Source organism: Neovison vison, chromosome 3, assembly GCF_020171115.1.
Source record: "Neovison vison isolate M4711 chromosome 3, ASM_NN_V1, whole genome shotgun sequence".
Lineage (NCBI taxonomy): Eukaryota > Metazoa > Chordata > Mammalia > Carnivora > Mustelidae > Neogale > Neogale vison.
Window position 1 is genome coordinate 230,667,808 of NC_058093.1, and position 15,627 is coordinate 230,683,434.

The window sequence follows — 15,627 nt, forward strand, 5'->3', positions numbered from 1 at the left end:
GTTTGTTTTACAAATTCACCCCCGACTTCTGGTGAGATAAGTGCCCCGGTGCCCGGAGAGATAAGTGGGATGCCTGGAGAAGATACAAAGAGGACGTACCTCCTCCTACCAGCTCGCCCGCGGCCTGGGAGGTGAGGGCAGCGGCTCCGCGGGGGCAGGCCCAGAGCCCAGTAGCTCGCTGCCCTCCTTCTGTCCGGGTCTCCATTCTCTGCTCTACACTCAAGCACACATTCAGGTGGAACTCCCGGGGAGCCCGGATTCAGATAGAAGAGAGACCTAAAAGGGCTGGTAAATCCATTCCAAAAAACCCCGAGTCCGCCTCCCCGGGGGGGGGGGGGAGCGCAGCCAGGGCCCGCGGCGCAGGCTGTGTACGTGTTTGCGTGTACGTGTTTTCCCGCGGGTGGCTGGGTCCCAGGGTGCTGGCGCGAGTCCGCGTGCAGGAGTGCCGGGGTGTTAGGGTCTCCGCCCAGAGTTTCGGGTGGGGCCGGGGGAAGAGGGAGCCCCCCCAGCACGCCTGTGCCCCGGAACCCCACGAGCCCAGATGCTGGGAGCCCGGCGCCGAGAGCCACCCGAGCTCGGGAGCCCTTCAGCGGCGGCCGGGCGGAGCTTGGCTCCACGTGGGGCTGGGGAGCACGCAAGCCCGGAGTCTCGGCGCTCGCCTCTCCGCCGCTGCCGCCTTTTGTGGCGCCCGGCAGCGGAATGGCAGCTCGCGGGGGACTCGGCCGCCGGCCTGGCTCTCCCGGGGCCGCCGTGAGCGGGTGAGCCGCACGCAGAAACGGCGGTGCCGGCCCGGAGAGGAGAGGCGAGCCTTGCGCGCGAGAGGCGAGCGCCCCTGCCCGGCGCCCGGCGCGCTCTCCGCCTTCCTGGCCTGGCTCGCTCGCTCGCTTGCTCGCGCACTCACTCCCTTCTCCTCCCCCTTCCTCCCGGGGCCCTGCCTCCTCCCTCAATCCCAGGCTGGATGACTGAGGCATTTCAGACGTGGGCTGAGCCAGCGCCGGCGAGCGAGCTCCGGGGCTGCAGCGATCTCTCGATAAGCCACCTAGAGGCGACTTTGCGCGCGCTCCCCTGTGGCTCCCCGCCCTCCCTCTGATCATGTTGACATATTCACAGGACAGGCAGTAGTACCGATGCGGCGCTGCGACGTTACAGTTTCCGACACCTTCTTTTTATAACTCGGCTCTATCCCCCAGCACTCGACCTGTGAAAACCACGCCTATGCAGCAACACAATTGGTCCGAAAGCGTCAAAGAGCCAATCAAGAGGCCTCCGGCTCCCCGCAGCCCACAGCAGAGCCCGACCTTCTAGAGCCGCCGAGCAGACGCCCGGGGAATTCTAGAGGCGGAGGAGGGTGGCGCGGAGCTCTCGCTCGCTCGCTCTCGCTCCCTCCCTCTGCTCGCGCTCCCTCTCCCACTCCGTCCCTCTCTCTCTACTCTGTTTCTCTCTCTCTCTCTCTCCCTCTCTCTCTCCCCCTCTCCCCCTTTCATTCCCCCCACTAAATCCTCCCTGCCCTGCGCGTCTGGACGCAGATTTAGGAAGCGATTTCGCTCACGTTTTAGGACAAGGAAGACAGGCGCGGGAGGAGAGCACGGCAGGACTCGGATTGCAACCCAGACACCCTCCGGAGGCTCCGGAGCAGAGGAAGGAGGAGGAGGGCGAACGGAAGCCAGTTTGCAGTTCAAGTTTTGATAGCGCTGGTAGAAGAGAGCTTAAATCAGAGAGTTGTTGTTGTTGGCTTTTTTTTTTTTTTTTTTTTTTCCTAAGGCGAGAGACTTTTCCGCTCTCTCGCTTGCTGGGGAAGCCGGGTGTAGCGCAACTGCGGGCGCCTCCAGCGAGAAAAGAGGGAGAGGAAGACAGACAGGGGGGCGGGGAAGAAGAAGGAGAAGACAAGGTAAAAAGTCTCCGAGCGGAGCGGTTCGCATTTGCAACAAAGAACTGGGGGCTGGGGAGCCATTCCGGGACCTGGGGCTGCGGTGTCTCTTTCGGCGAAGCCGCGGGGCTCGGGCGCGGGTGAGACCCTGCTCACTCCCCTCGCCCCGTGAAACCGACTTCCAGGAGCGGCTTTTTAAAAAACGCAAGGCACAAGGACAGACACCCAAGCGACTATGTCTCCTGACTTCTCGCCTTGCCCTCTTTGAAAGCGGCATCCCCCTCCCCAAAAGACACTTTCCTCCCTCTTCCCTAGGGTGCTAGAATAGTGATCCCCCCTTTCTTCTTTCTTTTCTTTCTTTCTTTCTTTTTTTTTTTTTTCCAAACTATGTGCTGCTGTTAAAAAACAAAAACAAAACCAAGCAGCAGCTGAGGACCTGTCCCCGGCTGGAGCCCAGCGCCCCGCCTGGAGTGGATGAGCCTCTCCATGAGAGATCCGGTCATTCCTGGGACAAGCATGGCCTACCATCCGTTCCTACCTCACCGGGCGCCGGACTTCGCCATGAGCGCGGTGCTGGGTCACCAGCCGCCCTTCTTCCCCGCGCTGACGCTGCCTCCCAACGGCGCGGCGGCGCTCTCGCTGCCGGGAGCCCTGGCCAAGCCGATCATGGATCAATTGGTGGGGGCGGCTGAGACTGGCATCCCTTTCTCGTCTCTGGGGCCCCAGGCGCATCTGAGGCCTCTGAAGACCATGGAGCCCGAAGAAGAAGTGGAGGATGACCCCAAGGTGCACCTCGAGGCCAAAGAACTTTGGGATCAGTTCCACAAGCGGGGCACGGAGATGGTCATTACCAAGTCGGGAAGGTAAGCAAGTGGCAGAGCCCCCCCCCCAAACTATTGCACTTCCCCCCCCTTCCCACCTCTTCCCTTTATCTGTTCCCAGCACGGTTGGTTTGCCAGTTAATTTGGGCTTAAAGAAAAACTTAAGTCTCCTGAACTGTGTGTAGACATTCCCCGGCCCTGTTTCTGTGGCAGGAAATTTCGGCTTACCTGGACGTCTGCAGGGGGGTCGTTTCTCCTACCTGGCTCTGCGTCCTGGATTTCCCAACAGGCTGGATAGACTCTCTTCAAGGGAGCACAGACACGATTGCAGGAAGAAAGAAAACCACCCCACTCCAGGAAATTCACTGTGGCAAACCTTTCCATGCCTATATTTTTGTTGATGTTCTGTTTGGTTTGTCTCATTTTGTTCCCAGAGAGAACAACTGGACACCCTTTTCTTTAGTGTGGTCGTGGGAGACCTGACACGAGCTCTCTACTTGCCCTTTCTGCCCTCCAGCCAGCCTCTGGGTCTGCAGGGGCACCTGAGTGTGCCTCTGGAAGGGTCACAGAGAAATTTGGGTTTGTGTGTCCACACTGATTTCACGTGTCTGTAATCCGAGGGAGAGTTGAGGCAATTTTGGATCATTAAGATTATGTTCGCAGATTCAAAGAGCCAGTGGAGAACACACATGCTGGTTTTTTACGCGTGAATCTTACTATCAATCATATTTCATACAACTTTCACAAGGTCCTTGCCTGACCGAAACCTGCCTGTCCCTTAAAATCACCGATTCTTTTTTTATGGCCTTGAAGCCCATATGAAGGCTTAATATTAAAAGAATAAAAACAAAATTCCTCTCTTTGTGTCTCGAGCTCTCAGTGTCTATCCTAGCTAAAAAGGAGGCCAGCGTTTGGCAGAAAATTTCTCAAACCCAGGAGACATTTCCTCAGTTTCACATCGAAGTGCTTCCTTTTCAGTCGAGACTCGAGAAGGCCAGCACTCCTGGGAAGTAAAAGTCAGTTTGGGGCTGATCTGAGCCATGGGAGAAACGCGGTTTGCCCGCGTGCTAGGCGAATTAGTTATCAGGCCCAGGAGTCCAGCCTGCACTACAAAATTCGTTTTGAGAACTCACTGACGGCCGCTTTCATTTCGCCAGCGGCGGGATTCCTGTTCCGTAGGGGAGGGTGGCGGTATATTTCCTAGATAAGTTTAGCATATTCTCATCAGTGGAGTGGTGGAAAATTCTAGCCTTGACTGACCTCAACTTTACTAAAATGCTACTCCAAGCTGTTTAGAAATAGACACGAGGAGCACAGGCAAGAATTTCTCTGCAAAGAGGGCCATCTGTGAAGTCCTACAAGAGGAAAAAATTGTGGAGAAAGTATTAGACACTGCAGAGAATTGTAGGGCAATATTCACTTGTTTTGAACCTTGGGGCATTCCCGGATAGAGAAACTGGGCATATGTAATGCTTGGGCCGTGGAAGGGATACGAGTCTGCACTGAGTAGCCCTCCTCTGACACCAAAGCCTCATCAGTCAATCACAATAGAAAAGTTTTTAAGTTTGATTTAAACATTTTAGGGTAAATAAGGAATCCGACCCCAGAGTCTGAGTGATTTCTTTTCCTTTTCTCTTGTTTTCTCTTCCCTCCAATTGTAGGCGAATGTTTCCTCCATTTAAAGTAAGATGTTCTGGGTTGGATAAAAAGGCCAAATATATTTTGTTGATGGACATTATAGCTGCTGATGACTGTCGATATAAATTTCATAATTCTCGGTGGATGGTGGCGGGTAAGGCTGACCCTGAAATGCCAAAGAGAATGTACATTCACCCAGACAGCCCTGCTACGGGGGAACAGTGGATGTCCAAAGTTGTCACTTTCCACAAACTGAAACTCACCAACAACATTTCGGACAAACACGGATTTGTAAGTTTTCACCGCTCCCGCTCTAGTCAGTAAAATTTCCTTCCTCTTCACCCTAGCAAAGGCAGTGCTTCCCCTCTCCTTGCAAAAATCACCAGTTTCTGCTCAGACCTCTTCCCTGCTCTCTGTTGCTAAGCATAGCAAAGTTGTCCTATCCGAAACAGCCAGCCAGAGAGAGGATTCCCGAGTGTTTCTCTTCGGATAATGGAAGGCCTGGCGTTCTTTAAAAAAAAAAAAAGAAAGAAAGAAAGAAAGAAAGAATCGAGGGCCAGAACACGGACCGCTCACATTGTGTGGCAGTCCCAGATCTTGGTAAATGGCTGACAGTGAAGTTAAAAACCAGTTGTTAAGATAACAAAATCCATTTTAAAGTTCCGTGTTCTCCAGGGATTGGTTCTGAGCTCTCTGAAAACTTCTGTTTTGAACCCAGCCATATTATTTCTCGCGGGAGTTTTAAGGTTAAGGAGTTTAAACCAAGGGCTACAATTATTAAAGGGGTGACTGCGTGTTTGGGAAGATTTCTTTCTTTTGTGAAAAAAAAGTATATGGGCCTGAGGTGGAAGTCAGGTTTACTAGAAATGAGGCTTCAGTTCTCCAGGATGAAAATTGCTGTGCGTGTCTGTGTGTATTGGGAGTGTATAGAAATCGATTCCGTGGGAGAGTCCTTAGAAACTTTTAGGAGACCAGAATTGCTTATAAAAGTCAAAACACCTTTTGCCCCCAGCCCCCTACCTCTCCCCAACATTTCAGTAAAATAAAGCTGAGTGATAAGGGAGGAATCAGCAGAGAGATTAGGCCCCAGAAGAGTGAATAGCACGGAAGTATCTTCAGCGGGCCAGGATTGCCTTTGAAGCCCTTGATTTGATTAAGGCATAAATATTCCCTCTCTAGAGTTCAACCTTTCAGGGCTTTAAGTGGATTGGGCTCGTCAATTAGTGGGCGCTTAAAGGACTGAATCATTTTGTAAATTAAAATGCATGTTTTTCTCTATCTTTTAAGACTTTGGCCTTCCCAAGTGATCACGCAACGTGGCAGGGGAATTATAGTTTTGGTACTCAGGTAGGCTAGGGTTCAAGGTATGAACGGACCTTAGGTGGTGAGGGTGGGGGGGACCCTTTGGAAATTGAAGAGCAATTTGGATTCTCCAGAAGAGGATGTCTGTGGAGCGGAATGTGCCCAAAGAGGTGCTCCGAGGAGGTGGGCTTGGCCTAAGCCTTCGGTGGGGTAGACGTCAGCCTGGCAGGGGTCTTGAGGTCCCGTTGGTCCCACTAAACCACCTTTTTTTTTTTTTTATGTCTCCCCTCGTCCCTGCCTCCCTTTTTCCTCCCCGCAGACAATATTGAATTCCATGCACAAATACCAGCCTCGATTCCACATTGTAAGAGCCAATGACATCTTGAAACTTCCTTATAGTACATTTCGGACTTACTTGTTCCCCGAAACCGAGTTCATAGCTGTGACGGCATACCAGAACGATAAGGTAACCAAAGGCGCTTTTCTTTTTAAGGGTGGTATTTTTCCCCTCCCGCCAAAAGGCCGCTCCGGGGTGAGGTGGAGAAAGTTAGGAAAGATTAGGGATGGCCTCCGAGGTCTTTCTTCCGTGATTTGGCTCTTCCATGGAGCTTTTGGGGAAAGGGGGTCTGGGCCATCCCAAGAGGCAGGGAAGAAACAGAACAAAGCAAAACAAAAACTTGACCAGCTAGGAATCCCACACGGAGCGAAAAGAGGTCAGACTAACTTTGCTCCTCTGGGCTGACATCCGCTCCCCCAGTGGGGGCTATCTCTTGTTTTGAGGCTCAGCCCCTTCTCCTCCAGGAGGAAGGATCAAATATCAGGTTCCAGGTTCTAAAGGAACCCCTCTAAAAATTGAAGGTAAAAGCCATTTGGGATCTGGGAAGGAGAATCCCATTGGAGAGCAGCTTTTCTCCCCTAGCCAGAAATCCCGAGTAGCTGGTCTGGTTTTTATTACCTTTTATGCTGCTGTGTTTTTTATGGTGTGTGTGTGTGTGTTTGGAAAAACCTTCTCTGATCACAGGGGTCATGCTAATCGAGTTGTCTGAGGCTTTTGAGATGAGATGACCAAAGTCAAAATCACTTCATTGGAAGGCTTTTCCTCCCTTGGGCCTCAGGCCCGGGATTAGGAGTACCCCCAAATGGAACAGCAGGCAGCCCCTGGTATATAAAGTTATGGTGGTTTGAAGGTCATGGGCATGTGCACAGAGACACACAGAGAAAGTGACTCTTGGTTATCTGACAACACCTTGTATCTTGAACTCCGGGTCACCGTGGGTGGGTCCTCTGGCTGGCCCTGTGGGGATATTCAGGTATGTTTCCTTAATCCGGAGACTGAGACACCAGCATTTTTACATACAGGAGTTTATTCCAAGAAACAAGAATCCATCCAAGGGGCCTTTTTCCCACCTCTGGGGAAATCTGTGTATATCATGTGTTTTTTGTCCCCCCTCAAAGGGAAGGGCTTCGAAAGATTACATACTATGGCATTTTGCCCCAGCATGCAAACAAAATACATGCTTCCTCTAGACCCAGAACCCTGTGAATGTAAGTTGTTAATGTAATAATAAAATGTACCATTTCTGATCGGACAGAGAAGTCAGAGGCCTTCTCCAACCTAATGGTGGTGGCAGAGCAGATAAATGAAAGCAAATGTTTCCAGTGGTCATTCAGTCCTTCGACGTTTGTAATTGTCAATATTGTAATTCCTCAACCCTCCCCCCTCCCCACAAAACCCAGCAAAAAAATCAAACCCATTCTGGCACAAGGGTAGTGAAAACCCCATGAATCATTTAATTAGATTCATAGAAAAAGTTGGAGTGTGGGATGTGTATAGATTCATAGAAAAAGTTGGAGTGTGGGATGTGTGTGGGGGGATAGGAAATATGCCATACGTATTTTATGATTAATTGTGCTATGTTAAAAAAAAATGAAAGCACAATTTTAAGATCTACAGGTTGTCCTTTGGACAGCTTCTGACAATCTTTCCGTTTCTCAGTGCAAGCTCTCAAGGCTGCTACAGAACAGAATGAGGTATTTCCTAGACAGTCTAATTTCAGTCTGGAATCCCTGGTTTGGCTTCCTATGGGAGATGCAAGCCATTGGTACAGTTGTTTTGATTTTTCTCTTGGTCCCCTCTGACTGGCAAACTGTGATGTCCTCTCTGTTTCTTCAACCTGGCACAGCCGGGTGAGTTCTTCGGGCTGTCAGATCTCTAGTAGAAAGAGTTGGGGGGCAACACCACATTCTGGAAAATGAGGCCAATATCTCTTTCTTGCTTGTGTCTCCTTGTCTAGATAACCCAGCTAAAAATAGACAACAACCCTTTTGCAAAAGGTTTCCGGGACACTGGAAATGGCAGGAGAGAAAAAAGGTGAGTGGAAACACTCCGTATTATTTTCTCAGATAATTTGGAGAATCACTTTTCTGGGGCCCAGATCTCATCCTTTAGCAGTGGGATGCAGGCACATCTGTAGTAGTTGGGGGGGAGGGGAGAGTGGGAAATAATTTATTCCCACCCTTCCCCCTGCCTGTGGACCTCAAGACACTACTTTTCCTGCCTCCTACAGGTCACCTTGAAGGAGATGAACTAGGCCACGCCATTTTTGTCTCTGGAAAGAAAAGTGTCAGGGATAACAAATTATATAGAGATGCCTGTTAATTCCTAATTAATTGAGGTTCATCCCAGGCAGGTCCCAGAAAAGGACTAAACCATTCACAAAATACTTTGGAATTTTTGCAGTCTTGTCTTGCAAATACCATCAGACAGAACTGAGGCCCCTTGAGAAGTCTGTGGCTCCCTCCTTCATGGGTATATGTATCATTTTGCATGAAGCAGACAGCTGGAGAGTGTATGGAAGATGCTCTCCCCTCCCCCACCAGCTTTCAAAGAATTTCTAAAATCCAGTAAATCAGTCTAGATCTCTAACCTATCCCCTTGTGGGGTGGGGGTGAGCATGGTAAAAAGAATTTCTAACATCTAAATGGATTTTTTTTTTTTACTCCGGTTACGATTAATTAATGCGCTGGTAAAACAAAGTGCACCACGAATGAAGCCACTTCCTCCCAGTCTTAGCAAGGAGTCTAGTCGGGAGTGTGTAGGCTGCTGGTGCTCACCAGTTTGGGCACCCAGGTCCCCTCCTTCTGTAAGGCCTGCCATTCACCTGTCTCTAGCCCATGGCTTTTCCCTAATGAGCCTCTGGTCCTAAAGGCGCCTTCCTCCAACCCCCACCCCTCCCCATCTGCCTTGGAGCAAGCAGGTGTCCCAGAACACTTGATGTGTTGTCCACGGGTGGTGGGCAGGGTGAGGGGTGTGTGTGTGTGTGTTTGTGCGCGGGCACGCGTGTGCAGGCCAGGTCTTTGGAGAGGGTGAGGCAAACAAGGGGAGGGGTCTAGATGTCCCTTTGGTGTGTAACAACGGGTGTGGGCTTCTGCCACAGAAAACAGCTCACCCTACAGTCCATGAGAGTGTTCGATGACAGACACAAAAAGGAGAATGGCACTTCAGACGAGTCCTCCAGCGAACAGGCAGCCTTCAACTGCTTCGCTCAGTCCTCATCTCCAGCTGTCTCCACTGTAGGGACTTCGAACCTCAAAGGTAGGCCTGGTCACCTCTGGTTTCTCCACTCCAGGTCTGTGAGGGGAGGTGCTGGAGTGAGGGGTGGGTATCTGGGAGAGTTGGGGGCAGGGCGCCCACCAGGGAACTGGCCCTTCAAAAATGTCAGGTGCTTCTAGAATCTTCTAAGCAAGAGCCAAAGTTCCAAAAATGTGGCCAGGTATGTCCCCCTCTGGAAATTGTATACGGGAGAGAGCTCAGAACCTCTTCCCCTAAACCTTGATTTGGCTGAGGGTGGGGTGTCTGCATGTTTCTTCTCTGTGGAGCCAGCCTTGAAAACTTGTGTCAAGCACTTAGGTCTCTGTCCCTCCACTGTCTCCAACCAAGCAACTGCTGACGTTTTACTATCTTTGAGCTCTAGATTAAAATGTGTTGGGGGGCACGTAGGGGGAGAGGCAAGGGATTCTCTGTGCCACCTGGAACAAGGAGGGTGGCTGAGAAAACATCCAGCCCCAGAGCAGCAGTGGGCACTGGGAGAGCAATCAGAACCCTAGGGATCTGAGTGGGGTGGGGGGGAGTGGGAGGGGACAAGATGGTTCAAACACCCAGTTAGTTCCTGTGTTTAAAGAGCAAGCACTATTTATTTCTCTCCTTCTCAAGGGAAGGAAACCTGTTTTTAAGTTAATCAAAATGAAAGCCCATTATGACTGCCATCCTTTTAAACTTTACACATAAAATTGGATCCCTTTTTCTTTCTTTCTTTCTTTTTTTTCTTTTTTTTTTTTTTTTTCTGGTAGGACACCCACAGAGGGTGTGGTGACAGCAAAAGAAAATCTGTGATTGTCTCTGGGCAGTGAGCAGGCTGCTCCCATCTCTGTCTGCGGGGACAGGGGCGCACAGAAGGCTCCACTGAGTGTGTTGGGGGAGGGGAGGGTTTTCATTTCTGCCACTACCAATTCAGATGGCAGGGTTCAAACAAATCCTTTTGAAAGAATTCACAAATTTGTGGAAGGTATTATTCTTGGTCACTCACTGAACAAAGACTCTGAATAGTAACTAGGTGTTCCCAAAGTGAGTTTTAGGAGGAGTTTAATTTTTAAGAAAAGGAAATGCAGTGGAGTCGGGGAAAGACGGGGGTGGACGGGGAAGCTTTGACACAGGAGGAGCTCAATGGATGATTGTAAAAAATAGTAAAATGCACTAGCGATTGGGAGAAGGGGTTCAGTTGGACCTAAATATTTTAAACTCATTCATTGCTAATTTATTGATACATCCCACTAAAGTTGGGAGCTATCATCACTCCCACTTTGCAGATGAGGAAACTGAGGCACAGAGAGCTTAAGGGGGTGTGCGGGGGACCACCCAGCTTGTAAATGGCCGGGCTGGAGTTCCCACTGACCCCTGTTGGAGCTCACGCCCTTCCGCTTGGCTTTTTGTTCCCGTCCTCTGGTAGATCTGTGTCCCAGCGAGGGTGAGAGCGACGCCGAGGCCGACAGCAAAGAGGAGCACGGCCCGGAGGCCTGCGACGCGGCCAAGATCTCCACGACCACGTCGGAGGAGCCTTGCCGCGACAAGGGCAGCCCCGCGGTCAAGGCGCACCTCTTCGCCGCCGAGCCCGGCGGCCGGCCTCGGGACGCCGGGCGGCTGGACAAGGCGTCGCCCGACTCGCGCCACAGCCCGGCCACCATCTCGTCCAGCACCCGCGGCCTGGGCGCGGAGGAGCGCCGGAGCCCCGGCCGCGAGGGCGCGGCCACGTCCAAGGCCGAGGAGGCGCGCGCGCTGCCGGGCAAAGAGGCCTTTGCGCCGCTCACGGTGCAGACGGACGCGGCCGCCGCACACCTGGGCCAGGGCCCCCTGCCGGGCCTCGGCTTCGCCCCGGGCCTGGCCGGCCAACAGTTCTTCAACGGGCACCCGCTCTTCCTGCACCCCGGCCAGTTCGCCATGGGGGGCGCCTTCTCCAGCATGGCGGCGGGCATGGGGCCCCTGCTGGCCACCGTGTCCGGGGCCTCCACCGGCGTCTCGGGCCTGGATTCCACGGCCATGGCCTCCGCCGCGGCGCAGGGACTGTCGGGGGCGTCGGCGGCCACCCTGCCTTTCCACCTCCAGCAGCATGTCCTGGCCTCCCAGGTAATAATGGGGGCACTACCCCCGCTCTCCATGGTTTCCCGGACCCTCACCCAGTGCCCCTCGGTGAGGAGCTTTGAAGAAGAACGATGATAGTAGTACTAGTAATAATTGTTAAGGCCAAGAGTTCCCTCATGGACTCGGCATAACCTCACACTTTCCCCAAAAGCTTAAAAAAATTCTTTCGTAAGTTCAGGACTGTTTACGGTAGAGTAGCTGGGTAGTAGTAATGATAGTGAAGCTGTACCTACACTGAGGTCACATTTGGTCTATTCTGACTTCAGTGGCCCTACCGTCACCTTCACTTAATAGAGGAGGTGGTGGAGGCCCAGAGATGTTGGGTAACTTATCCAAAGTCACACAGCTGGTAAGTGCTGGAGCAGAGACTCTACCCCAGGGCTTTTTTCAGGGTCTCTGATTCTAGCTTCAAAGTGGGAATGTCTCTTATCTCTTAAATGGCTCCTAGCCAACCAGCCACCAGGAATCAGACAAGGGGGAGACCATGGCCTGGGGAGAGGAGCTGACTTTCCTTGGGTGGGAGTTGAGTCCTGAACCTTTCCTGCCAGTGGGAACCTTGTCTCCTGTCCCCCAAAGGGTTAACAGTTTGTGCCTAATGGGAAATGTCAGGATAGGGGCAGGCCTGGCAGCCTCTGTGTGGTTCAGACAGCTGTGCTGGGGTGCAGGGCAGCTGGGGAGAAGTCCTGGGCCTCTGGAAACGCTCTGAACCCAGCAGCGAGGTTCTGTGGGGTTTTCTGCACGTCCTTTCCTTTGTTTTGTCTGAGTACATTCGTCTCCCTTCTCTGAGCCAAGAAGCAATGTTGTCCTCCCCTCTTGGGGGGGACGAGGGAACTGAGAACAGGGTTGGCTGGCTTCTGGCCTTTTCCCATTGTTCTCCTGTCTGTGAGCCCCTCCTGGTCACCTTGTCCTAAGTGGGCAGCGGACAGGTGGGCGAGAGGCTGCCTGGGCACACAAGTATTAATGGTACCCCAGAGAGAACTAGCCCAGCCCGGCTGGGGTGCCTACATTTTAAATTCTGCTTCTGCCACTGAGGGAGGGACTTTCTGCTCCCCTGGGGCTCACCTCAGTTTCTCCATCTGAAACACCAGTATCAGGCTGGGTGATTTTTTGTCTTTAGAGCAAATGCCTTTTGCACCCTCAACCCCCAATTTCCTTCAGTTTAAGGATCATCTCTAGATTTTTTTTTTCCTCATTTGAGAAACTTCTGGAATTAGAGTGGGATGGCTGTGTTGGGGGTGGGGGAGGAAAAATGAAAGAAATGTATGTCCCATAATGTATGCCCCGTGGCAGTTTTCAGTCAGCTACCTTAGCTGTGGCTGGACTAGACTGCTGCCCCATTTAACAGGTGGAACAGCTGACCCCCCAGTGGGAGAATTTCTAGCAGTTCTATTGGCCAGGTGCCCCGTGGAGCACATTGCAGGCCTCAGCTCATTTAATATCCAAAGTCCCAATCACTGCATGAACTATTTAGTATTGCTCTGGATTCCCCCCTCCCCAAGAACGCTGAGGCCTAGGGAGTCTGGTGGACCTAGAGAAAGAAGTTTGAGTGTCCCCCACCACCACCACCTCCACTACCGCGCAGGAGATCAAGGATTTGCCAGAGGTCCCAGGGTGGAGGTGGTGGGCTTGTGGGTTTGGGGTGGGTAGATGGACGGAGGAGGTTGGCTCCTCCCAGTCGCGCAACCCCTGCTCACCGCCTGCGTTTCTCTCCTCCTGCCTCCTCCCCACCCTTCCCCGCAGGGCCTGGCCATGTCGCCTTTCGGAAGCCTGTTCCCTTACCCCTACACGTACATGGCCGCCGCGGCGGCTGCGTCTTCGGCCGCGGCCTCCAGCTCCGTGCACCGACACCCCTTTCTCAACCTGAACACCATGCGTCCGCGGCTGCGCTACAGCCCCTACTCCATCCCCATGCCGGTCCCGGACAGCAGCAGCCTGCTCGCCACCGCCCTGCCGTCCATGGCCGCGGCCGCGGGGCCCCTGGACGGCAAAGCCGCCGCGCTGGCCGCCAGCCCGGCCTCGGTGGCCGTGGACTCAGGCTCAGAACTCAACAGCCGCTCCTCCACGCTCTCCTCCAGCTCTGTGTCCTTGTCGCCCAAACTCTGCCCCGAGAAGGAGGCGGCCACCAGCGAACTGCAGAACATCCAGCGGTTGGTCAGCGGCTTGGAAGCCAAGCCGGACAGGTCCCGCAGCGGGTCCCCGTAAAACCCCTCCCTAGAAAAATCTCTTCATTCCAGTCCAGTCCAGTCTGCCGTGCACTTTGTTGGATGTAAAATAAACCACGGGCGCTCGAGGGGGTTGGCCGCTTCTTTGTGCAGTCCTGCCTGGGAAGGGGTGCCGGACTCCCTCTAGAGAATGTGCTAGAAACAGGCCCTGTCGTCTTGGCGTGGTTTATATATCCGGGATCTGGTTCAGATTCTGGGGCTCAGAAATGTCTGTTTCGTGGAGCTGTTTGGGGTGGGAGCAAAAGCGTTTTATGACCAGAGCACCTCCAGCCAGGCTGGTCTGGGAGCTATGGGAAGGAAGCAAAAGGTAGCCAGGCCCACCAGGAGGGGAGGTGTTGAAAGGCTTCTCCCCCAGTGCAGATTTATATATTTTTTTCCTTCACCGTGTCAAGTAGAAACAAAAAATTTAAAAAATCTATATATACTGGGGACAAATGAATACATAAACATGATTCTGTTTGTGAAGATTAAAAACTTTATAGTGACTTGCGTATCAGTTCTAAATAAATGACTGAGCAACATTGTGTGGGGAGGGAAGTCATTGCCATCCTTGTTTGGTCTCTATTAAGGAAATCTGTGTCTTTTTAATATTCTTGTGATGTTTAAAGAGCCGCTATAGGTCTCTCTCCTTGCATGTTCCACAGTAATGTATTTGTGGGTTTTATTTTGAAATGCTTGCTTTTAGAGAGAAAACATGACCCCACACCTTTCTCCCCTCCCCCCTTCTCTGCAACCCCAAGGGGGAGGATTTAAAGGGAAGGGGTGGGGAAAACACAAAAAATGAATATATTTTATCTAAGCTATGTAGCAGGATTTATGTCCTCTGTCAGTTCGTTCTCTTTCCTGTATATGCAATAACAAGGTTTTAAGAAAAATAATAAAGAAGAAGCGAGACTATTAGACAAAGTATTTATGTAATTATTTGATAACTCTTGTAAATAGGTAGAATATGAATGCTCGGAAAATTAAACCTTTAATTTATTGACGTTGTACATAGCTCTATGTAAATAGGGTCGCAGCTGTCCGGTTTTGTCGTCTTGTTTTGCTTTCGTCAATTTTATTTCAAGGTAAAGGATCGCTTTTAAAACCAGAAAACACACTTTCCTGCACCGACACCAACACACTTTCAAGAGTTGCCTGCAAAAAAAAAAGAAAAGAAAAAAAAAAAGCTGTATTTTTTTTTTTTTTAATGTCCAAGAGTGGTGGAAGGTGCCTATGTCACCCCAAACTGGGGAGGTGATGCCACATCCCAGCTCACCTTAAATTCCTTAAAAGACAACACCCCAAGATTGCTTAAGGGTGGGTTTGGGGGGGTGGGGAGTGCAGAGGCTGTGGTTTGACTTTCTAATTTTTCTTTTGTATTTGTATTTGCTAGTCTGATTTCTTCAAAACGGAGTGGGATTGACTACTGTCTTCAGTATTGGTGGTGTTTTGAATTGGTGCCTATAGAGAGAGTCACAGTTCACAAGTCAGGTGCTGAGAGATGGTTTAAAGACAAAAATTCATGAAGGTATATTTTGTGTTAAAATTGTGGATGAGTTCTTTGGTTTTCTGTATTTCTTCTCCTCTCTTTAAAACATCATTGAAATTTCAATAAATTTTTATTGAAATGTCTCTGGGCCTCGTGTTAAGTGTTTTCTTGAGAAAACTTTGCTGTTAGAGGAGTCTTTCTCTCCGTGCTTGCTTCCTCTCTCCCCCTTTCCTTTGCCTTTAAGTCATTAAGACCGCCCCCACGGAACCCAAATGAGCTGTCACTCAAGTGGCAAAGCTAAAAACAAAAGTCCCTTACTGGGGCGAAGGGAGCCGCTTCAATCTGAAATTACTTTTCCTTTAAATTAGGGAGCAAAACGAGAGACGGAAAGAGGGCTGATTAGAATTGGGTAGAACAGCAATTTCAGATACTTAAGTTCTAATGGAAAAAGAATGCTCTGCTCCCCTAAGTCCGTGGTTCCCACACGAATCCCACCAAGAATAAGTTTCGAGGACTCCGGACATTGTCGTTTTGGGCTTGCTCTCCCTTCGCACGTCGGTATGGGAAACGCAAGGCAAAGCTATCTTGAACCAGTGTGCAAAAAAAGAAAA

The 15,627-nt window shown here is 51.3% G+C and overlaps 1 protein-coding gene across 2 annotated transcripts; it reads left to right on the forward strand.

The window, feature by feature from the left end:
* The first annotated feature begins 1,436 nt into the window (after positions 1 to 1,436).
* TBX3 (T-box transcription factor 3) lies at positions 1,437 to 15,159 on the forward strand. Of its 2 annotated transcripts, XM_044244205.1 has the most exons (8): positions 1,437 to 2,730; positions 4,350 to 4,617; positions 5,614 to 5,673; positions 5,948 to 6,094; positions 7,923 to 7,999; positions 9,066 to 9,223; positions 10,635 to 11,308; positions 13,064 to 15,159. In XM_044244205.1, the coding sequence occupies exons 1-8, from the start codon at positions 2,342 to 2,344 to the stop codon at positions 13,523 to 13,525; spliced, it is 2,235 nt and encodes a 744-aa protein (XP_044100140.1). In that variant the 5' UTR covers positions 1,437 to 2,341; the 3' UTR covers positions 13,526 to 15,159. The 2 variants fall into 2 exon arrangements, with proteins under 2 accessions (XP_044100140.1, XP_044100141.1); XM_044244206.1 differs by lacking the exon at positions 5,614 to 5,673.
* The last annotated feature ends 468 nt before the right edge of the window (positions 15,160 to 15,627 follow it).